Source organism: Drosophila simulans, chromosome 3L (genome assembly GCF_016746395.2).
Source record: "Drosophila simulans strain w501 chromosome 3L, Prin_Dsim_3.1, whole genome shotgun sequence".
Lineage (NCBI taxonomy): Eukaryota > Metazoa > Arthropoda > Insecta > Diptera > Drosophilidae > Drosophila > Drosophila simulans.
This window is the reverse complement of record NC_052522.2, coordinates 4,619,488-4,642,081: the sequence shown is the minus strand read 5'-3', so window position 1 is coordinate 4,642,081 and position 22,594 is coordinate 4,619,488. Positions and strand designations below refer to the sequence as shown.

The window sequence follows — 22,594 nt, the reverse complement described above, 5'->3', positions numbered from 1 at the left end:
AACGAGCCTCGTGACTGCGTCTGTGTCTCTGTCCATGCACTTTAGGATTCTTTTTTGCAGCCTGCTATTTTTAATAAGCAATGCTGCAAAATCGCTCCCCTTCGGGCTTTTTGTTTCACTTACCTCACTTTATCCATTGGCCATTAAACGCTGCACACTGGAAAAGAGGGCAAAAAGGAGTTTTTATTATTTAAGGCAAAATCAATATGAGAAATTCTGCTGACAGCGACCAACTGCGTGTTTGTATGTGCATATAAAATTTTACAACAACCCAGGGGCGGGGACTGACATAAATTTAATACCTTTTCAAATTGTTTTTCATAACCCATTTTCCTGTAAATGCGCTGCTGCACTCTGTTGGCCAGCAGATAAAGTGCATTTGTTTGCTTTTCCTTTATTTCACGCTGCAGTAATTGTTGCAATAGCAATGCCCAAAAACAAATGTGAACTACGCAAATACGAAACTAACTCGGCCGCTTCTTCTTGGCTGAATTTTATCTATTCTCGGCCCACAGCATTTGAGCCACTGTTGATGCAAAGAGCTTTGCTAATAAGCCTTTAAAAATATGGAAATCATCAATGAGGTTTTTATGCGGTAGTATATTTGGTAGTAAATGTATACAATCGCCCCTTTAACAAACTTATCAAAACAAAAACTTATTCAATTGCTCAACTTAATAATATCTCAGCTTAAGATTTTTAACTTTCCTTCATTTAACTTGGTGCAAAGCGAACCTCTTAACACCGTGCTGAATGTTATCATTAACCCCATAATGCCCCATCGCTTCGCCAGTTCCGTGTACCCATGTCTTTATGTTCATTCAGCCGTGGGACAATGGGAAACTTTGGATTCTACCTATTTGAGTTTTCCCGATGATTTTTGCTACTGCTGTTGGTTTGTTTGCTTTTCCTGTTTTTTTTTACTCTTCGTTTTGCACTTGGGCTTCTTCTTGTTGCATTGAATTCTGCGTGTCAGCAGCAGCTGTGTTGGCCACTAAACAACGACCAATGTAACAACAACTGTAATAATAGCAACAATAATGGCAAACAAAACAAAAAACACACTCCGGCTCAAACAAACAACATTGTACAAATAACAACACTTTTTATTGCTACCAAAAGGGAGATGGATGGAGTAGTTGCCAAAGCAGAAGAAGCAGTCCACTGAAGGGGGGAAATTCATTGGGGAGGGGTCGGGTGGTAAAAGTGGGTGGTGGGGCTGAAAGGGGGCGGTGTGAGAGGAGTAAACACAAATAAACAATTGCAATTGTGTGGCGATGGTTGTAATTCTGTGAGCTGCTAAATCGTCTGTAAATACTTTTGTACAAGTTAACAGTTATAAATGGGCTTTTTATGAGTTGTATGGGACAATATTTGTGAGCACACTACACAACACTGGACACGAGTTGAAGGACGAGTGGGTTGGAGAAGGTGGATTTATGGGCCGAAGATCCTTGTCAAAGAGATAGATGTGTGTTTCGACTGGAATTATACCCAGTGCTCGCACCCAAAGTGTTTTCATCGTAATGTACCCAATAAGGAAATATCAACTTTAGTGTAGGTATAAAACGAAATCTTTTTTACAATCCCTGCCATCAAAGAATTTCACATACCAAAATCGGTTTCCTGAACTCTAATAGATCCTGAGATACAGCTGCCTTTGCGAGCTAGGCAACATACAAAACCTGTACTTTACAAGTTTATAGCAGATAATTCATGGGAAATCGTTGGTAAGATAAGAGCGATAGCAAAATTATGCCAATAACCACAACAAAAGTTCGCATACCAAAGATAGTAAGCCGAAGTCTCAAGGATCGTAAGATGCAAGTGTTTTATGAAGCCACACCAGCATACGTACATTGTGCCTATTACGTGTAATTGGGGATTTGCAGCCCAATGATAATGGCATTGAGCTGTTTTTGCTACTGCCACTGCTGCACTGCCTTCGCTCCACATTTTTCATGTTGCAGGCATTCGGAATCGCTTAGAAAGTCACTTGAGGGATATGGCCAACAAATCGAGCTGCGAGTGAAGCCAAACACTTTGCTTATGTCTGTTTGTCAGTCAAGTGAAATCGTATGCCGCCTTCTATGCGTCTATGCCCCATGTCCACGTCCATGTCCATGTCCAACTCTGAGTCCAAAACCGATTCCGAATGCGAATACGAATACGAATCCCAGTTCGAATCCAACTCGACGTGGATGTCTGCCCGTTGTCTGGCCAAGTGGCAAGTAGTTATTGTTACGATTTATGGCATACGCACAGCAGATGAACGGGGGAGAGTTGCTCCATCCGGGGGATTTCTATTTCTATTGATTTTTTGTACCACTGGAGCGGTTGCTGCTACTGCTGCTGCTGTTGCAGTGTGTTTTCTATTTGCTGCTGTTGATTTGCCACACGTCCATAATAATGCTAAGAAATGGAAATCATAAAAGTCAACAATCATCCACGTTGGCCATGACCAGATTACTGCAGTCGGTGCGGTGGAAAATCGGTTGGGGGGTATGAGTATGGGTATGTATATAGCAAACAGTTAGTTGCAGTTGAATTTGCGCGGCATCATTAGGAAAATTTTTGCGCTTTCGTCAAAGAAATCAGGCAGTACCGCCATAATGATGTTGACGCTGCGTTTTGTGCAGGCAGGTGAAAAGATGTTTGGGGTCGCACAATTCAGTAGGCTTGGGAAAACATCATAGCTCGATTGATTTTCACTATCGATATCATACATAAGGAATTGAAAAAGCTAGTAAAATCTAATCTTTGATTGTTATCCAATGCGATAGTCTTACGTAATAATCGATATTGCTATCGACTAATACTACCAATTGCTCGACATTAAATACCAATCCCCTGGGGATGTCCAATCGAATCTGAAATTTATACAGCACTTGTGTGTTTGACAATTTTGCATTCGGCGGTGAAAGTCTGAAAAAACTGCAAACATAAAACTAGGCAGGCGTAAAAATGCAACGACACACAAACCCCGCCCTTTTAGCCCATTTACATGCCAGCAACAGCAAAAATCAAATCTGCTACGACGAGAGTAATGCAAGATTAAATGCAACAAAAAGTGGCATATAACATTCGCAAAAAGCGAAGCCCTACACACATAAGCAAAAGCCAAACAAAATATTTATTATTGCACAGCAATGCATGCAGAAATACTCTAACCCAAAACTGCTTTCAACTGACACATGATGGGCTTTGTTATGCCATAAATGCCATGGGAGCTGGGGAATTAATTCTTTGCTCTATTATCTAACAATTAAACCATAAATTCTGATTATCAAGTGACATGGCAACATGAAAATTTATGAGCGGATGAGGATCGAGGTCAGTAAAAACATATTCGGGTGATGATTTTCGGACATGATGTTGAAAAAGGTGATATCAGAACTATTCAAATATGTTTTCATTCGGTTTTAGTTTTTATACATTACTTTTAGTTGGCAATTAGTATATGAGTTAATGCTCAACAATTAGTACATTAAGTTAAATAAATGTGATATGTTAAATAAAGTGAACCCATGTGGACTGCTATCTTGTACAGGGCATACAACTATGTGGTATTTAATTTTGAAGCCCGACAACATTTTCCGACTTTTTTACTTCTACTACAGTAAAATGTTGGCTTTTCAATTTGTTTTAAAATACAATAAAAGTGCATTTTGCATTTTGTCTGCCACGCATTGATTGAATGCGTCGCATCGCGTTGACTTTTTGTACCTCTCTGCAAGCCCCTCAACTCTGATTTCGCTTTGCGAATTGACATGAACAATTTTAATTATATTTTACGTCAATTGTAAAAGGCCCCGGCCGAACGGCAACAGAAGCAACAGGAATATTTTTGGTTTAATTAATTGAAAATTGTGTGGAAATTGTCGGGATGGAAGTGGAAATCGCTGTGGAAATGGGCACCGGAGCTGCTGATTTCGTGCATCGTTAAATGCTAAATCGAATGTGAAAGGGATAACGATCCGCGGAGTTGGAGACAATCGCAGGTTTTCCCTTTTTCCCACTTGGCCATAATATTGTTTGTTTTTTGCAAAAGTTCATTAAGCCCATCATCGCAGTCTCATTAATTGTTTTGTGCTTTCAACAATACGCCCATTTCTTCACAGGGGATACGCTACAAAATTTGTGTCATTTAGCTGGGATTTTGCAAAAGATTGGCATGCAAATTAGCTGAGGCAACAGTGATTGCCGGCAGCCATTGTCTGGCCATTTGTTGCAATGGAAAATTTATTGAACTTACATCATAGCCGGCAATCGGAATGTGTAATCCACTGACACTTTGGCCAGTCTACCGTGACATTCTTGAAGCTAGAACAAGTTAATAAAACCCACTCGGACATGGTCAAAAAAGGGAGGGCTCCTCGACTTCAGAGTCTTCATAAATTTGTACTTGAGCGGCCAAGTGTGACGAACGAGATTACTGAAATCTTCTGGAGCAGATCCATTTTTCATAGCAAAGAGCCAAGCGCATTGAGTTGTCTTCTCTCACAGATACAATTCTTGTACGATGTCTGTCAGTGTGCGTGTGTGTATCTGAGTGAGTGCAACAAATTGCTTTTGCTTCAGTCAGTCGCTGTCATAATAGTTGTTGCTTCTGCTGCTCGGCTGCCATTGTACCTTTTTTTCTATTGTTGCTGCTCTAGTTAGCGATGCCGCCTGTAATCGGACATCAAAATGCGAAAATGATACTGAAATGGCCCCCTTCTCATCTCCCGCCATTGTTGGCCAATAACGAGCGGCTAGCGATCTGGGCGGAAAAAGTGGTATGAGTTTTATTCAATTAGCAGGCGGTGCGAGGGCATCAACATTTCTAGTAAGCGAACTAAGCACTAATGGTATTGAAAGGTTGCAGCGTATAATTTGATGCCATTACCTCCATTAGGCCTGATATTCTATAACTTTAAAACGAGGTCTTTCGTTTTCGTAGAAACAAGTTAAGCCGTATAAATTGATAATATATATATTTTACATACATTTTACCTTCAATCCTGATTTCTTTTTTTAAGTGCACAATTAATTAACTTCAGCGAGAACTTGAAAGGCTTCCATTCATCAAGCGAGTGTTGAGGTGACAACAGCAAATGTTTGCAAAATTCTTGCACAATCGAATGGCATAAATTACAACTCCCAAAAAATTATAACAAAACAGGAAAATAAAAGCTGCAAATAAATGAATACACATGTGAGCGTGTGCAGAAACCAAACTGTGAAACAAAAAGCAATTGTCACATAAACAAAGTCTCACGTAACGGCTATAAATATGCGAGCAAGAAAGAGCGAGGTTAACATTGCGTATGAGTTATATCTGCTCCTCTGCACATTACCCATACGCCCCCCCTCACCGACCAACGCAACACCTATAGCACCATAACGCCATTTTCTTTGTAAAGCAATGCGCGAATAACCGAAAGAAAAACACAACAACCGCAACAATAAATAAAGTGTAACATATGCAAATGATGATGAGAAGTATTTCGATATAGCGGCTTCTCCTTCTGCGTCTGCAGAGAAAAAAATATTTATTGTATGATTTATGTAGCGTTAATTGTTGTTTTTGAAAGTTTTTTGGCTGTTCGAAATCTTCTGGTAAAATGTTAATTAACATATTTATAATAATATATATTATTTTGATAGTTTTCTCTAAGTTTTTATGCGCGTGTATTTCTACGAATCCTCTTTAGCTGCCATTCCATCGATGATGGTGACTCTCGCCATCGATGTCCTTGGCCGCTCAAATGAATATGCAACATCGAACAGGTTAAGATGCTTCTGCGATTCTGGAAGTGGGGAAACCCACAAAAGCCGACCGGCAACAACGGCTTCAAAAGTGCAAAGGGCAAGAAACAGGCTGCTATACGTATATGAACGTAATCGTTACAATTTCAATCTCATTGGAGAACGGAAAACTTCATCGATGCTCGCAGATACAGACACCCACAACGACCGTAAAACAAACGGCGAACCGCGGCAACATGCACGTCAACAACATGTGGCGACAACAGCAGTTGCAACTGCAGCAGCAACAGCAGCAGCAGCAACTTGCGCCTGTTGTCATTTGTGCAATTCCCACACACATGCAAAGTTTTTCTTTAATAAAATTAAATGTAATGCCGCCAAATGCTCGGCGCCCGCCACTCGTTCGGTTCAATTTTTTGTATATTTTCTTTATTTAATTTTTTGTATATTTTTCGCTGCAAATTGCATGGCAGACACCCAGCGCAAGGATGACGACGCCAGCAACCGCAAATGCAAATGAGCTACAAATGCAATGCACATGCATAAAAAATGAAAACGGTTAAATTGCCGAAGAGAAAGATGCAGATGCAGGCCCACAAAGTATCCATGAGTTACGCTCGAACGACATTTCTGCCCGTCGTCGGTCGACGGTCGACGGTCCTCACGAAATATGATTAAATATTGTAAATGCCAAAAGTTATGAAAGGCTCACTGGGGGCCGCCCCAAGAAGTCGGTTTTTTTTTTTTGGGCCGCGCACAGACCTAGCGATGTCGAATCCAGTTTTTGGGGGCAGCGGCTTACGCCCACAGCAGAATATCGCTGGATGTGGAAAAGTGCAACGGCCACACCTTCGAGACACAATGCAACTCACTGGGGGCATCGGGCTGCCTGTTTTGGCCAGAGCTGAGTTGCAAGAAACAAAGGAAATGCCAGCAGAAAAGGACAATTCAGCCATGCTTGGAGTTTTATAAATCAAAAAACAAGTTTTCCTACTAAAAACCTACTATATGCTTACTAGAATATCTGAGAATATTTTATGTAATAAAAGATATCTGCCACACATAAGAAATTTATATCAATATATTACTTGTATCCATAAACGCTTAGTCTGAAATATTGATTTCATATGTATATACATGTACATAAGCATGAACGACTTTCTAAAAATAGCCCAGCGAATCTCTTGTCAGCTGTTTTTCATCGCATGAGGAAAAAACATTTTTGTCGCACTTTAATTGACCGCAACACCTTGAAAACAAAAGTGGCGGTTAAAAAGAGTGTGCATATTTTAAAATTATAACAAGTTTCGCTATGGAAATGCAAAAGGGGTGTAGATGTGGCCAGCCGAGTCATGCCAAATATAAGCAACGAAAGAAGGCTAAAAAAAATAAGTAATTGTAGCTAAATGTCAAATGCGACAATTGTTGCCTTAGTTGCTCTTGTAGTTGTTGTTTCTTGGATTGTCGACTGGCGTTGGCGACTGAAATGGCCGCAAAGTGAACGGTACAAGCTGAGCGGTCAAGACGTTAAGGAGGCGGTGGGGGGAGGGGCAGCGGAGGCGGCATGGTGGGTTGGTCAATTGGTTCGTGGCAATGGTAACAGAGTGCGGCTCTAAATGAGGCTTAACTTGAAATGAGCACACTAAAAAAGATAATGCTAACAATTTTACTATAAGAAAATCCATTGAAAAAATAATGTTTTCAAATATCGTTACAAAAATTGCTAAGAACAATGCTGTAAAGCTATAAGTATTTCACAAAACCTTATAAAATGTAGTACCTAATACCCTAATTTTTCTCTCAGTGCCCAGTAATGCTGTGTCACTTGTAACCGAGCGAAACTGAGGCAGGGTATCGAAGTAATTACTCGGCGGGATGCAATCTTCGAGCCACACTAAATATGCTAATTATGCGTAATAAGCGCTCTGGCTAACGGGGCGTATTGGTTATGTGGTTATACATACACAGTAGAATAGAGTGTGCGAGTTAATTCCTTGGTGGTTAGAGCGAACTGTTAGATTCATTCTCTGTCACCTCGAGACGACGACTGGCGACTCCGGTGACGCCAAAGAATTATTGCGAAATTTGTGATTTTTACTGACTTATTTTTTTCAACAGCCTCGGGCCGCTGGCTTTAATTATGAACAACAATCGGGCGGCGTTACGTAGTTTTTGCTGTTAATGTTTGTTCTGTCGCTTTTTGCTCCTTTTTGTGCATGTCAATCAAAAGAGCTGAAAGTCGTGATTTGATGATTTTCCTATGCCGCGGCGAATCGGTTGCCATTGACGCCGTGGGTCAGGCCACAGAAATCCATTTGTCAAGTAGAACACAGCAGCAACCTCAAGTTGTCTGCGATTCTAAGCCCGCCTGTCTGTCCTTCAATAGTCGTTGCCAAAAGCAGTGACGGCGGCAAAAACAATGAATTATTGAAGCCAACAATTTGTGATTGGCGGAGAAAGAGAATTCTAATCAAAAGTGAGAGGCATGAAAACTTTGATTTGCCTCGGACTAGAATATTTGATGAATTATGAAATGTAGCAGAGAATTCGAGGGATTGTTCTTCTTAACAAAGCTTAAAGCTGAAAGTCAGAACCTTCCACAAAATTCGCACTTTAAGAGTTGTCATATAATATTAAATGCAGTTAAAAATGTAGAAATATATTAAAATGCTTAACAGGGCACTCCAGTATCTCAATATTTGAAACAGGAATGAAATAAATTTTTACACTCAAGACCTTGTAAATAAAAATATATAATTTTTTATTGCTGTTTTCAAAATAAAGCAATAAGTGTGCAGTTAAATTTGATGCTTATGCTGTCCCAGCAGCATTTGCAGACCATAAAAAATCAACAGCATATCTTGAGCGGCATATGATTTATGGGATTAAAGCCAAGAATGATCGCCGCAATTATTTCGAGAGTTGGCGCCAGCAGCTCGAAACTCAGAAACTCGAGGCAGCGACATCTGTTGCGATCTATGAACTGGGCTTGTTTTATTACAACATCTCGGAGGAGCTGCGGACTCACATAAATTGAACAATGTCACGAAATAAATTTGTCTGGAGCTCGGAAACTCGGAAATTCGGACCTCGGTGGAGTGGAAGCCATAGAGAAACAAAGGCAAAACTGTTTCAGCCAACGTCTGTTAACGTTGGCTGATTTTTATTTATTTCGCTGACTTTTAGCAAGTTGCTAACTTTTTGTTTCTTCTCATTTTAATGCTGCTGCTCCCACACTCCCATGCCCACCCCCTTCACTTGACTTAACTCAACTCTTTGACTTTGTTGCCGCTCTGCCTTTTTGTTAATTTATGCAACGAACCAGTTTTATTTGGTTTCCATCGCGTTCGCTCAGTGTCAGCCAATCTTTGTATATCTTTATAGCGCCACACACATATGTATGCGTACTATATACTATATATATCGAATTAAAATTTTATTAAAAAATTGGCATTTGGCCGTTTGCCTTTTGTTAATTGCATTTGCAATTTCTAATTAAGTTGGCGGGGCAAAAACAAAACGTCAAGAAGATAAAACAAAAGCAGCGATCATAAAGTTTCCAACTGGTTTGGGTCAGCGCTTGTCAGAGGTCTTTTTTCGAGCGGATCTCTGGTGACTTGGCTTGGCTTTGCCGTTAATTTGTACACAGAAAGAAAATATCGAAAAAAACTAAGTTTACTTCTTGACTGGACTGAATGACACAGTTCATACGAATATCTATAGTTCTCAAACTAACATGTTTCCTATTTCAATAACAACCTAAAATATATTCAGTTTTTTTTTTTTCAGTGTACCCACAGTTCAATGCAAACGAGCAGCTCTTAGCTGAATCAGCTACCAGTTTTTTCTCCCCCTTGGACCATTAAAATGAACAAGTTTCAAAAGCGTTTTCAATGCAAAAGTCTTATCAAAAGTATTTATTTACACAGGCTATATACAATAAATCAAAGCGCTCTGATTGATTCGACACTAATCCTGTTTCGCTGAGTTGTCGTGGTTCTCTTGGCGCTGCTGCCGCATGGCCTCCTTTTTCAGCTTGGACACGTTGCTCCGCAGTTTCCGCTTGAACAGAAGCTCCCGGTTGACCGCCTTCAGGTCGTCCAAGCTGCACGTCTTCAGATTGCGCACCGTATTGGAGATGAGCTCGTCCGTGATCTCGATTTTGGTGCGGGAAAGCCGCAGCTGCCGGGCATTCCGACGGGCCAACTCGACGCGGTACAGGAACAGATGATAGGTGACAGTGGGCTTCAGCATCTTTTCCTGCTCCATGGTGGGTTTGCGGTTAGAGATGATATGTGCTGGGTGAAAGTAACGAGTTCTTTTCGCCTTGACTTCTCGTCGAATAGTGATATCCTCGAAACCGAAAAGCGGTTCTTATATATCTATCTAAACCTTTGATTGGTTACCTGTTGGTTACTACCTGTAACCTAATCGGCCAGGTCAAAACAGGTCAAGTGCCGCTTGTCTCCCCTGTAAATATTTGTGCCAAAATATTTCATGACCTAATCCATGCTAATCCCCATTTTGGATCTTAAGCCCTCGCTTGGTTGACCAGACATTATTACACATTATGCCAGGGAAAGGGTAAGTAAAAGTGATTCCCGGATTAAATAAATGAAATGAAATGAAAAGGCAACTCGCACGAACTTGTCTAAAACATTCGACAGAATATTCTGGAACAGGATTTACAGGAAGTGGTTTAAGGATCTACAGGTGAGGACATGGTTAACCAAAATAGTATGGCTTACCTTACAATTTGAGTACTACGACTGTACTACAGGAAATTCAATACTTTACTTACAAAACTGACATTTTTACTAATGAAATAATATACCTTAAAATTCCAGAAAGGTTGAGAAAACTCTCATGTCTCATTTCTATTCATGTATATTTATTTAATAATTGCTACAAATATCTGTTAACAAGATGCTTAAGGTAATTTATTATAACAAAGAATGTTCTGTGAGCTTTGTAATAGCTTTGCTTTGTAATAGCGCTTTCCATCGCTTTTCCCATGCATTCCCACAAATTCCAAGTAGAACTCCCAAGAACTTGTATTTCGCTGTTTGTTCGTTGCATTTTACCCAAAGTAGACCTTTCACCGGCCACCGTTCCACGGAATTCTTGGGGAACCTCAATGAACCAACCGCCAGCGTAGAAGCTCTGAGAACTAAAAACCATTTCCACGTAAGGCAGCCAGTAGAGTTTTCTGACTCAGCACCTGAGTGACATCAACGTAAAGTACGTCAATTTACACATGTGTCGCAGAGGAAGGAGCGTATGTAAATGGAAATCATTAGCATAACTGCAGTTCCCGAAAGACCAGGGAGTTTTTGCAACAGACTTAACTACTTCCAGGTAATTCATAACGAAAGTGGATGCTCGGGTCGAGTGTGCCTTTGGGTCAGGAGATGGCATAATCCTTTTATAATTGCACTTAGTAGCTGAAATGTAGCGAAAACAAAAGGATTTCGAAACCGGATTAAGAACTTTGGGAAAGACCACGCGCCGGATTAAGCAAATGTGCAGCATCAGCGTTTTATGACCCCTCAAGGCAGCTCGAACTCATCCTCCTCCTTTTATGGTCGTAAGGTTGGCTACGCAGGTAGGGGCAGGTACATTGGTGGGCTAAGGTCATAACGGTGGCCCAGGGGCTGACTAAAAAGGCCATCGAAGCGTTGCTGACCTGACTAGCAGGCATTTTGAGCAACTCTGCTTTTGACAGCTCGCCGACAGCTTCCAATTCAACGCGCTCAATGAACTGGCCATCGATATGGATTTGGATTCGATCTGATGATGGGGCACCAAATCTGTGCGTGCCGAGGCATTTATTCCATCGTATATTAAACCAGACGAGACAATCATAATGATGGCTACATCTCGCCATCATCATCATTGGCGCATCGCAGCTCGCGGCCCTTGCATTTAGCACCCAAATGGGCATTGAATCATCATTTATTTACCACCAAAGAATTATCATAAAATACCAAGCAACTTTCACTGGTCATTGTTATAGCCATTATAGCCAGCGTTATTATTATTTCGGCCTTAATGCAGGCCAATAAATTGTCTTAAGAAGAATTCGTTCGATAAGCCACAAGACAATGCTGAGGGAATTTTCACTTTCCTTTGCTCGTAATTAAGTTGAAATTAACTTGATTGGGAGCGTTTTAAAAGCGGGGGCCGCGTGTCAATTACGTTAAGTGAAATTACAATTACATGAAAAGCATTTTTAAAACCATCTAACCAGCCCACAGTAAATCGCTTTTATGGCCAAGGGGGTCAAGACAAGGTCGCAGACATTCGTTCATAAATAAATATTTAACACGCAGTCCTTCAGAAGTGGGTTGGTTGGTTGTCGGGCACAAACAAAAAACAGGAGAAAGAGTGGACGAGTGCCACTTTGGGATTATATTTATCACTTCATGGCAACTCATTAAATATAAATGATTTTCATTTGCCGAGAGTTGAAAGGGAATTTATTTAGTTGCAGTATGATTGGACTTAAAAGGCGAACTTTCGTGAAAAATGGTACAATTTGAGAGTAATTCTTAAGCAAAAAACGCAAGCATGTGACTTATAAAGAATCATTACATTTAATAGAGTAAATTAATTTATAATTCGTAAATGAATCAAAGAATCAAAAAGATAAACATTTTTTTGAAACACAATATGGACATATATCCTAAACTTTAAAACCACTTTAATATATATATTTGCATGGCCTTACAATTAATTTTAAATATTTTTGTGGGTTTTTACTTAAATTTCATTCAGCTGCATTTCAGCTCCTTTCAAAATTATTCATTTCATTGATAAATTTTCCACCAGCAAGTGTTGGTCGGTAGCTAATCTAAGCTTAAAACGATTGAACGCAATCCTCAGACACTTAGTCACCGTTTTAATCTTTCCCTTATCCCCATATTTATTCAGCGCCAGCTCAACTGAAATATCTTAAAGCAAAAGGTCAAGCCATAAACCATTTCCAACCCAGCACCAACCTGAGCACCACCCACACGTGTGCAAGAAATAGGTACAGCATCTTTGGCCTGGGATGTCAACTTAGCAAGGGATCAGAAAAGGGAGGAAAGAAGGAGGAAGGATCTCTGGTTTTACCGGAGCACTTCAGGTAATTACGCGACTCGCACAAGTCAGCAGGTCAGTCGGCGGGTCAACAGGTAGCTAAGCGCCCCAGATATAAATAATCCTGGTAAACCACGAAAGGACATCATTCACAGCTCAAGCTGCCAAGCAGTCACAGCTCGCCCTGTCGTAGCCAGCATTTTTAAGTCAATACAAAAAACCGACAAAGGAGCTATACTGTCTGAAATGGAAGTCCAACGTAACAGCGCCAACCACCGACGCGGAGCTCGTCCGAGCGTGGGCTATCTACTTTTCCAGTACCAGAGCGAGCTGACCCGCCGTCATGCGGAACCCACGCGGCTGTCCCGCACCAAGATCCACATAATCGATGGCCTGGTGTCCCGCACCATCCGCCACATGAAGCACTGCAGCATGGAGGACCTGAAAGCCTGCAAGAGGGAGCTCGTCTACAAGGAGCAGCTGCGCGATCAGCTCAAGAACATGCGACGCAAGCGCTCCTCCTCCGCCAACAAAATCGAAGTTAGTGCCAACACATCCGCCCCCGTTGTGAGTGTCAAGGCGCCAAGCACTCCACCGAAACCCCGATCCTCCACAGGAGAGTTCTCCAAGATGGACATCTTCGGACCAGAGATCTTCGTTTAAGTTCAACTTAATCTATTGCAGTTTTAAATTTACTAGTTTTCTTTAATTGTTGACGATTAAAAATCATTGAACATGAAGATTACTTAAGAACATTATCGAATAAATAAATATATAAGAGCAAAATGCCAAATGTTTTATTATTTACTTAATATGTTTTCCAATGACTATAAACAATGCATTTACATATGTAAATTGCTGAATTTGAACTAAGCCCGACGAATTCACTATTAAATTCGAGGGAAAAAAACCAAAAATACAACAACAAATCAGGCAATTACACAAAAATGTCAATTGTCCGCGGATTTGTTGTAGGAGTGGAAATTCCTGTTCTGTAAGCCTGTTTTTGGCTCTGTTTTTGCTAGCTAGCCAGGGCTAAAATGTGTGCCGCGAAATGCCAGGCCCGAACTCTGGGGCTCAAGAGTCAAGAGTTCCCACGGAGCGAGGCAGCATCGATCCATTGAAAATTGGCCACCACTCACCGATCTGTGATAGATGCGTCCGAGCGAGAGAGCCAAGAAAAACAGAAAACCAGGCAGCAGACGGGCCAAGAATGCGGTTTAAAGTTCAATCGTGCAGCAAGTGTTATTTAGGGGTTCGCAGTGAGGCAGGAACATCGATCTGATCTATTCGGCGGGGGAAAACGTGAGATGCGATGATCTAACCGAAGCTTTCTTCGCCAGCAAAAACAGAAGCAGAAGTTATGAACCTGCGACCGAAGACGACTGATATGCAAATCGTCAGCGGGAGAAATGTATACTAATGAATATATTAACCAAATCAAGTTCTAAGCAGTTCAGATGTTTTCACAATTTACCTCATTAGCTTTATGCTCATTGGGGGATATTATCTATAGTTTGTTGGCATTATATTATTTTCTCGTTTATTAGAATGCATTTGCCTTACCTTTTGGGTTTCTTCGGCGTTCAAATTAAACGTTGAAATATTCCACTTGCTGTACAAATTTGTTGCTTTCTATTTGCATATCGCTGGGTACAATAAATTATGAGCACAATGTTAACAGGCGAACAAATAGAAGAAGAACGCACACACCGAGTGACGTTTTTCCTTCTATTTAGCGAGCACTCTTCTTTCTTTCTTATTTATTATATTTTCTACTTTTCGGCAAACACATTCGAGTGAAATGCAGCTGCACAACGGCTGCTCTGGTTGTAACTGTAGTTTAGACACAAACACGTTTTCTTGCGGCCAGCCCAGTAATTACGGCAAAGGCTATTTTAAGGCCCCAACCAAAAATAACGAAAGCCGATCCAAAAGCGAAGAAACCGAGAAATGCAATCGCCGAGCAAATGCAACGCGGCGAAATGGAACGAAAAAAGCGAGTTAAAAGCTAAAAAGCCAAAATGCAAATGTAACACGCACACCGCGCACTAACACCTGCACAAACACACACACAAAACGTTCGTTCTTCGGCGAAGAAGAATCGTGTTTATATATCTCCGTTGGATCGCATATGTCCAACAGATCGCGTCGCGTTTCGACCAGCACGACGGTTAACTGACGAATGACCAAAAGTTTCAGCTGCCGGACAGCTTGGAGTTCGAAAAGCCCGCCGCTCCGAGTTCGAAAAGCAAAAGCAAGCAGATCTCGCGCGCTCTCTCTCTCTCTCTCTCTATTCTCATCTCCGAAGATCGCAGTTCGTTGCCTGAGTCTTTCATGTCTGGCCGTTGTTTTTTTTTTATTTGTGCTTAGAATCTGTAGTCTGTTATTGCCGTTGATTTATTGTCCAACAATAACTGTTTTTTGCATTGTGCGTTGAACTTGTGAGAGGGGACGAGAGAGTGAGAAAAGCCCTAAATTATCGATTTTTTGATGACACACTTCTCCGTATGATTTGGGTTTTCGGATGTTACTTCTTGATCTGAACAGATCTGCTGATCTCTGCTCTACGATTCCGCTTTAACTTTCGCTACTCCGGCGCTCTCGTTTGCTCAAAGACTTTTACTCTCTAGCCCAGCGCAATTACGATTGCAGCTCTCACTGCTCTCACTCGAAGTTTTGTCTTCGGATTTAGCTCTGAATTCGCTCTGTTTACTCCAGAAATTACCACCTACTGCGGTCTCGCTCACTCGCAGGGCGGCTTAGTGACGCCTTAGCTTTTTTTTTTTTTTGGTCTATCCAACTTCGAATGACTTCTTAACGGTTCGGTACTTAATACCTCTCTTTTTTTTACACTGATAGAATTTTTTTCGTGAGCTTAAGTGATAATTGAGGTAATTAAATTATTTTATTTATCTATAGACAATGTCTTAAAACTTAAAAAATAAACTTATTTCATAAGTACATTGTTGTTTGATTTATTTTGTATATTGGATAATAAATTCCACCTATTATCAACCAGCTTCCAAGCATTTTTAGTAATTTAATATGAATGAATGAACAGTTGTGCATTATGTCTGAGAACTTTACAGCTTAGTTATCCATTTTTTTCAGTGTGGTAGTTAGTTTTTTGTCATTACTGGGCTCTCACACAGGGCGATTCCCCCCGCCCCGCTGGAATTGCAGCTGTTATTGTCATTTTCCTTTTAGCAACAGCTTCACCTCAACTTAGTTTGGTTCAGCTCGCTTCGCTTGAGCGTAAATTTCTGTGGTTTCCAGGCGATTCTTTTGGATACCATAATGCTGCAGCTGCTCCGCACCTTCTCCTTGGGCCATTATCAGCATTGTCATCGTTGTCGCTGTGTCGTTTGCTTTTTGCGATTTTTCTTTCAGCTTTTCGCCGTTTTTCCTGCGCCATGCCTTCCACGCTTGTAGGGCTGCTCTGCTGCTGGATCTGCCATATATAGCTATATATGTCTATATATATTTACCACAACTGAAACCGCAGCAGTTGGCCGCCGATATGATCTGATTTATTGTAGTTTCCCGACTTCTTGTTGTTGCCGTCGTCTGTTAAAATATTTATTTACAATTTTCACAATTGGCATTTCAGTTCAGCGAGCTTGTCTCTGATTGTTTGATTGCATTGTGCCATTGTTATTGTTGCTGTTGCATTTGCTGCAGACTGTTGCCCCACTTTTACTTATGCACATAAATAATTAGAGTATTTATGTTGTAAACTGCTTGATAACAACATTTGCATCGTTAGCCAAGTTAGCACAAGTACGCCTCAAGTTTTAGGGAATTCTGAGTGTGTTTGTCTTAATTTGCCAAATGTTCCTCGATATCATTATTGATATTCAAGTACTATGTACTAGGAGTGATTGCAACAATCAAAGCTTGGGATTGTTTTTGATGTTAAGAGGAAGGAACGACTTATTCTAAATCGCCAAGAAAAACATTGTGGTATATAATCCATGCAAAATTTAATTTGTTTGTGTAAATAATAATACCATAAAAATATTAAAATATATAAAGAGTTAATTTAGAACTTTATTTGATAAGAATTTCATTTGCGTACTTATTGTATATTTTATATTAGAACAAGGTATCACTGTACCAACGTTAATTAAGACACCCTGGCGCCATTCGAAATCAGCGGACTTTTTAGGAACTGGCAAATAAGAAGTTCCCCTGCATACTTTTCGGCGGGTAAATGTGAAGTAATTGCTTTATCGCATGCGATTTCCCCTTTTTCTTGGGTAGAAAATCGACAGCAATCGCTTCTCGGTTTTTCCCAGCAATATTTTGTTGGTCTTTGCCGCCGCATGAGTTCCTAATTAGCCCGCAATGAGTTGTCGATACGCCATTTGCGAGTACATGAAATTCGGTTTGGTTTTTGCCCTGCCCTGACATAACAATTTCGGCTTGTCTAATTGGGAGGGCCTCCTGTAAAGTGTTCTTTCGGTTTGAGTTGCTCTCTAATTGCATTTCCAACGATGCCTAACCATTTTGTGTACTCTCATCTATGGTGGAAAAGGGTGACAGGCGAGGAGGCGATGTTAAAGGGTTGGATTGCCAACGAGACAGATAATAAGCCGCTTGCCAGGGTCTCGTTAATTTGTGGGTGGCCCAAAACTGGCACAATTATCTGGCAAGTGAGGAAAATTATAGAGGTGCGTTAATTGGCCAAAGGTGTTGGCCTGTTAACTGCCACAATTAAAATCAATGCCACGGCGACCCAAATCCGGCAAGGCAGCCCGCAACATATCAGTGGGTACCTTTGGAACTGTATCCATGGTGAAGTGCTGTACCTTTAAGAACTATCTTTCGGTACGAGTCTAGCTTGTTATGGAAGGCTTTGTTATGGATGTCAACTCCATTAAACCCCCACATACGAATTTGGCTCGTTTCCAACCACACACTCTCAATTCACATCTCTTTTTCCAAAACATACTTATACCTTCCAATTGTCCTCTTCCACATGGCGCTAGTTTACGGGGTGGAAAAGAAGACGGTGCCCACTCACATGAAGTTCGTGATGGGCGGAGCCTCCGGAATGCTGGCCACCTGCATTGTCCAGCCGTTGGACCTCCTCAAGACCCGGATGCAGATATCAGGAACTTTGGGCACCCGCGAGTACAAGAACTCCTTTGAGGTTCTTTCGAAGATTTGGAAGAACGAGGGGATGTTATCCCTGTACAATGGACTGAGTGCCGGACTGTTGAGACAGGCCTCGTACACATCAGCCAAGATGGGCGTTTACCAGATGGAGTTGGATTGGTATCGCAAAAACTTCGGAAATTATCCATCCATGGTGGCCAGCATGACCATGGGCATTGTGGCTGGCGCCTTTGGAGCCTTGTGTGGAAATCCAGCGGAGGTGGCCCTGATCCGGATGATGTCCGATAACCGCCTAATGCCGGAGGACAGGCGTAATTACAAGAATGTGGGTGATGCCTTTGTAAGAATTGTGAAGGATGAGGGCGTCGTGGCGCTCTGGAGAGGATGCCTGCCGACAGTGGGTCGTGCCATGGTCGTGAATATGGTGCAGCTGGCCTCCTATTCGCTGATGAAGGACCAATTGCATGGGTATCTTAGCGAAGGAATACCTCTTCACCTGACCGCCGCCCTGGTGTCCGGCTTCCTGACCTCCGTGACCTCAATGCCACTGGACATGGCCAAAACACGCATCCAGCAGATGAAGGTAATCGATGGCAAGCCGGAATACAGTGGCACCATCGATGTACTGAAAAAGGTGGTGAAGAACGAAGGCGCCTTCGCCGTGTGGAAGGGTTTCACTCCGTATCTAATCCGCATGGGTCCACACACGATATTTTCATTCGTCTTCCTGGAGCAAATGAACAAGGCCTACGGCAAGCATGTGCTCGGTGACTCGCTATCCGATTCGGAACCCTAAAGGCAAAGAAAATATGGCACACCTCATCCCCAACAAATGGAAATTGATACGATGTCTGTGTAAAGCGCGCTTGTTCTGTAAAGTAATTCATATCTTATATACAACAAAAAAAAATGTTTATTATGCAAGACTGAATTTAATTAATCCAAATCATGGGAATGGTGTGGTTTCGTATATTAGGGTTCGACTGACTTCCTAAGAATTTTTATTACGAAAATATGGTATCAAAGAAGGCATCATAACACCTCTCATTCAATCCTAGCATGGATTGCCATTCATTCAGCCTTTTAAATTTAGTTTCGGTTTAAATAAATTTGTTAAATTCGAATTTCTAATCTGTTTCTGAGTGGCCATGGCGTACAGCATCGAAAAGAAATCCATACCCGGGTACATGATGTACATCAATGGCGGTCTGGCCGGAATGCTGGGCACCTGCATTGTGCAGCCATTGGACTTGGTGAAGACCAGGATGCAGATTTCAGCCACGACGGGCGAGTACAAGAGCTCCTTCGATTGCCTGCTAAAGGTTTTTAAGAACGAGGGCATACTCGCCTTGTATAATGGCTTGAGTGCTGGATTGATGCGACAGGCCACGTACACGACAGCCCGGATGGGTTTCTACCAAATGGAGATCGACTCCTATCGCAAGCATTTCAATGCACCGCCCACTGTGTTGGCCAGCATGGGCATGGGCATTCTGGCCGGTGCTTTCGGTGCCATGTTCGGCAATCCGGCGGAGGTGGCCCTCATCCGTATGATGTCCGATAACCGTTTGCCGCCGGCGGAGAGGCGAAACTACAAGGGTGTGGTGAACGCCTTTGTGCGGATCGTCAAGGACGAGGGTGTGACCACCCTCTGGAAAGGATGCATGCCCACTGTGGGTCGGGCCATGATCGTCAACATGGTTCAGCTGGCCTCGTACTCGCAGCTAAAGGCAGCATTTTCGGAATACTTTTCGGGACTTTCGCTGCACATAGCTGCCGCCATGATGTCCGGTCTACTGACCACCATTGCCTCCATGCCGCTGGACATGGCCAAAACGCGCATCCAGCAGCAAAAGACGGCCGAGTACAAGGGCACCATGGATGTTCTGATGAAGGTGTCCAAGAACGAGGGCATCGCCTCCCTTTGGAAGGGCTTCACGCCCTATTTGTGTCGTTTAGGACCGCACACGGTGTTTGCTTTTATATTCCTGGAACAACTCACCAAGGCCTACAAGCACATTGTGCTCGGCGACGATTCTGAATCGAACATCTAAGTTTTATTAGGCCCTATAATTGTTTATCCAAATTAGCAGTCATTTGTTAGAAATAGCCTTTCTTAAATCTTACGAATTTCGTTCACTTTGTGTTGCCAAAACAATATATTATTTTGATTATTTTGAAACTTGGAGCATCTTAAATAGCCATGTACAATATTCAATAAAAAATATAGTTTAATGACAAATTTTAAGTGGTAATATTCTGGGAGGTGCATTTTAGATTAGTTAGAATTTCTCTCAGATATTTTTCTCGCATGCTATAATGGATCCATCTGTCCCGCTCCAGCGATCAGCTGAGCTTTGTTTGCGTTGGGGCTTTGTGGCGCTTATCAGTCGCCCGATCAGCCGGTCCGGTAATCTCGCCGAGTCAGTTGCGTTCCTACGTTGCGATCGAGCGGTTCGCGAGCGGTACGGTTGATTCAGCTACACACAGTCGGTGGTGTCGAGTGTGCGGATCGCGATTCCTTATATGGGATATGAGATACATCTGCTGGCAGGGAGCTGAGCAAAGTCAAGCCGGGCGGCGTCTCGCAATTGAAGCCACTTAAGTTCGCCGACTGAGATCTGTGAAGGAAATCTCTCACTTGGGATGAATCAACCGTTGAGTTCATGCCGCGGAAGTGTTAATTTAGCGACCAAATACGACTTGTAGAGATCAGCTCGGTACAAGTGGCATTCGAAAGTGCTCTTTGTGTGCGCCGCATAAATCGTGCCCGAATAATCATACAAAAAAATATGCAAATGAAATTATGTGTGCGCTACCTTACAAGATAGACACATAAATCGGTAATTAAGTGATAATTATTTATGGTGTGAATTGGGCCGGACATTGGCCAACCACCACATTTCTGGGCGCTGTAAATCGCTGGTACAGCCGGACGGAACCACTCCACTCAGGTGGGTTTGCCGATAAGATCCGTAATCGGTATCTATCTCGGTTTTACGGCGGCACAGTGGGCACTCCTTCAGATTGTGGCGATAGCAGAGGTTCTATCGCTGACGCCTCCGATCGAGTATGATTGATTAATTGCTTGAATCTCGAGCAAATTTACGATCGCCTCATTGATTGCCGTGCAAATTTGTCATAAAAAGTCTGGGCGTCTTAAATTTAGATTGAGTGATGGAAAATCCGGGGAAACTCATATTTTTTAATTTTATTTCACTTAAAATAAGATTTTTGATAAGTTTTTCCTGTTTCTTTATTAAAACTGTGACCTCACGTATGCAGCTCATCTCACAACTTACTTACTTGTATTCTAGATATTCGCAGTAAACTGCTATTTTCCCAATCGTCGATTTTGACACTTCGATTACCGCTGAGGGAAACTATCTGAATACCTGGTAATTGCTGGTTGTCAGGTGAAAAACTATCTGCTGGACTGGGGTTGTAACTTATTTGGGATTTATCATTTGAACCTCTGATAATCCCCACCGTACCTGTGGATATTTACCTCAGATAGCAGGGAGATAAAGATGCGCAAGGTTTTGCTCAAGTTTTATTTAATTATTTCTTGTTGACTTTTTCTTAGGGCAATTAAGAGATTCGTATGTTTGCTAGAAATGGTAATTACCAAAAGCTAAGGCACCAGAATAGTCAAAAGCAAATAGTGCAGCCTTTTTATATTTACCTAAACTCATCGCTGAACAATTACTATTTGTTTCAGTGAAAATTATAAATAAGACTACATCATAAATAATACAATATTTTAATAATTTATTTAATTAGTTTCAAACTGTTTGAAGTTCATATATATTTCACCTATATTAGTCTATCGCTTTATGAGAAAGATTTGTCGGGTTATGTGAACTAGAAATTCTAATTAGCTCAATGTTGTCTGCATATTCATTTGTCAACAAATGAGTGAAAATAAACAATGAGCCGTTAGCACGCTCCACTTGGCATTTGAATATTTTTTCGATTTATTGTTTGTTGAAATTATAATTGGAAATCAAGCGGCAGAGATCAAATTAAAATGCAATCTCCCTTCCGAACATAACTCAATAATGTAGTTAATGTTTGGTTAGAGCGATTAATGAGCGGACAATTGGTAGGGCAACCGAAATGTGTCAACAAAAACTGAATGCGGTTAAACTTGTGACAATAAAAAAATAGCAAAAATATATAGTGACAAATTAAATATCACAAATAATTGACTTAAGTGAGGTGAGAAGGCCTAAAGCGCGCATTAGGCGACCATCAGATACTCTATAAAAGATTTAAAATAAACTGCAGCTCCGGGATGCATATAAAAATAAAAAACATGTGTTAAGAGATTACATTTTTCAATATATAAAATATATTGGTTGATAAAAATAAAATACATATATTTTTATATATTTTATTTTTGATTCACAGTACACACCCTTCAGCATTCAATTGCATGCGACTTTGCTGATTAAATAAAGATAACAGATCGCTCCACTTTGAAATCAAATTAAGTGGAACTAATTCGTGTTTTTCTAAGTGACTATCTTGTCACAGCAATTGTGCCTCACACTTTTCCCTCAGTGTTTTGCAAATTAAAATGGCAAAGCTTCGGACAGGCACAGTGGGCACACGTCAGATGACCCGTTCGTGT

The 22,594-nt window shown here is 41.4% G+C and overlaps 6 protein-coding genes across 7 annotated transcripts in view; 4 read left to right on the top strand and 2 right to left on the bottom strand.

Annotated features, from left to right (window-relative positions):
* LOC6736820 overlaps positions 1-15,053 on the bottom strand; it is a 104,996-nt gene extending 89,943 nt beyond the window's left edge. For both annotated transcript variants that reach the window (XM_039294322.2, XM_016170885.3), the window contains exons 1-2: positions 14,401-15,053; positions 124-157 (exon numbers count right to left, since the gene is read on the bottom strand). The gene's annotated coding sequence lies outside the window, so the exon portion shown is untranslated. The remainder of the gene's footprint in view (positions 1-123; positions 158-14,400) is intronic.
* Positions 9,639-10,366, bottom strand: LOC27206280. The gene has a single exon (XM_016170882.3). It carries the CDS (start codon positions 10,018-10,020, stop codon positions 9,721-9,723), a length of 300 nt encoding a protein of 99 aa, XP_016030473.1. The 5' UTR covers positions 10,021-10,366; the 3' UTR covers positions 9,639-9,720.
* Positions 12,950-13,620, top strand: LOC6736813. The gene has a single exon (XM_002083633.3). The coding sequence runs from the start codon at positions 13,081-13,083 to the stop codon at positions 13,495-13,497; it is 417 nt and encodes a 138-aa protein (XP_002083669.1). The 5' UTR covers positions 12,950-13,080; the 3' UTR covers positions 13,498-13,620.
* A 2,658-nt stretch (positions 15,054-17,711) lies between the features above and the next one.
* On the top strand, positions 17,712-18,882 carry LOC6736812 (mitochondrial 2-oxoglutarate/malate carrier protein). Its single transcript, XM_002083632.4, has one exon. It carries the CDS (start codon positions 17,819-17,821, stop codon positions 18,752-18,754), a length of 936 nt encoding a protein of 311 aa, XP_002083668.1. The 5' UTR covers positions 17,712-17,818; the 3' UTR covers positions 18,755-18,882.
* A 116-nt stretch (positions 18,883-18,998) lies between these two features.
* LOC6736811 (mitochondrial 2-oxoglutarate/malate carrier protein) lies at positions 18,999-20,202 on the top strand. The gene has a single exon (XM_002083631.4). The coding sequence runs from the start codon at positions 19,107-19,109 to the stop codon at positions 20,010-20,012; it is 906 nt and encodes a 301-aa protein (XP_002083667.1). The 5' UTR covers positions 18,999-19,106; the 3' UTR covers positions 20,013-20,202.
* A 173-nt stretch (positions 20,203-20,375) lies between these two features.
* LOC6736808 (contactin-associated protein-like 2) overlaps positions 20,376-22,594 on the top strand; it is a 57,989-nt gene continuing 55,770 nt past the window's right edge. The window contains exon 1 of the mRNA XM_016170190.3: positions 20,376-20,912. The gene's annotated coding sequence lies outside the window, so the exon portion shown is untranslated. The remainder of the gene's footprint in view (positions 20,913-22,594) is intronic.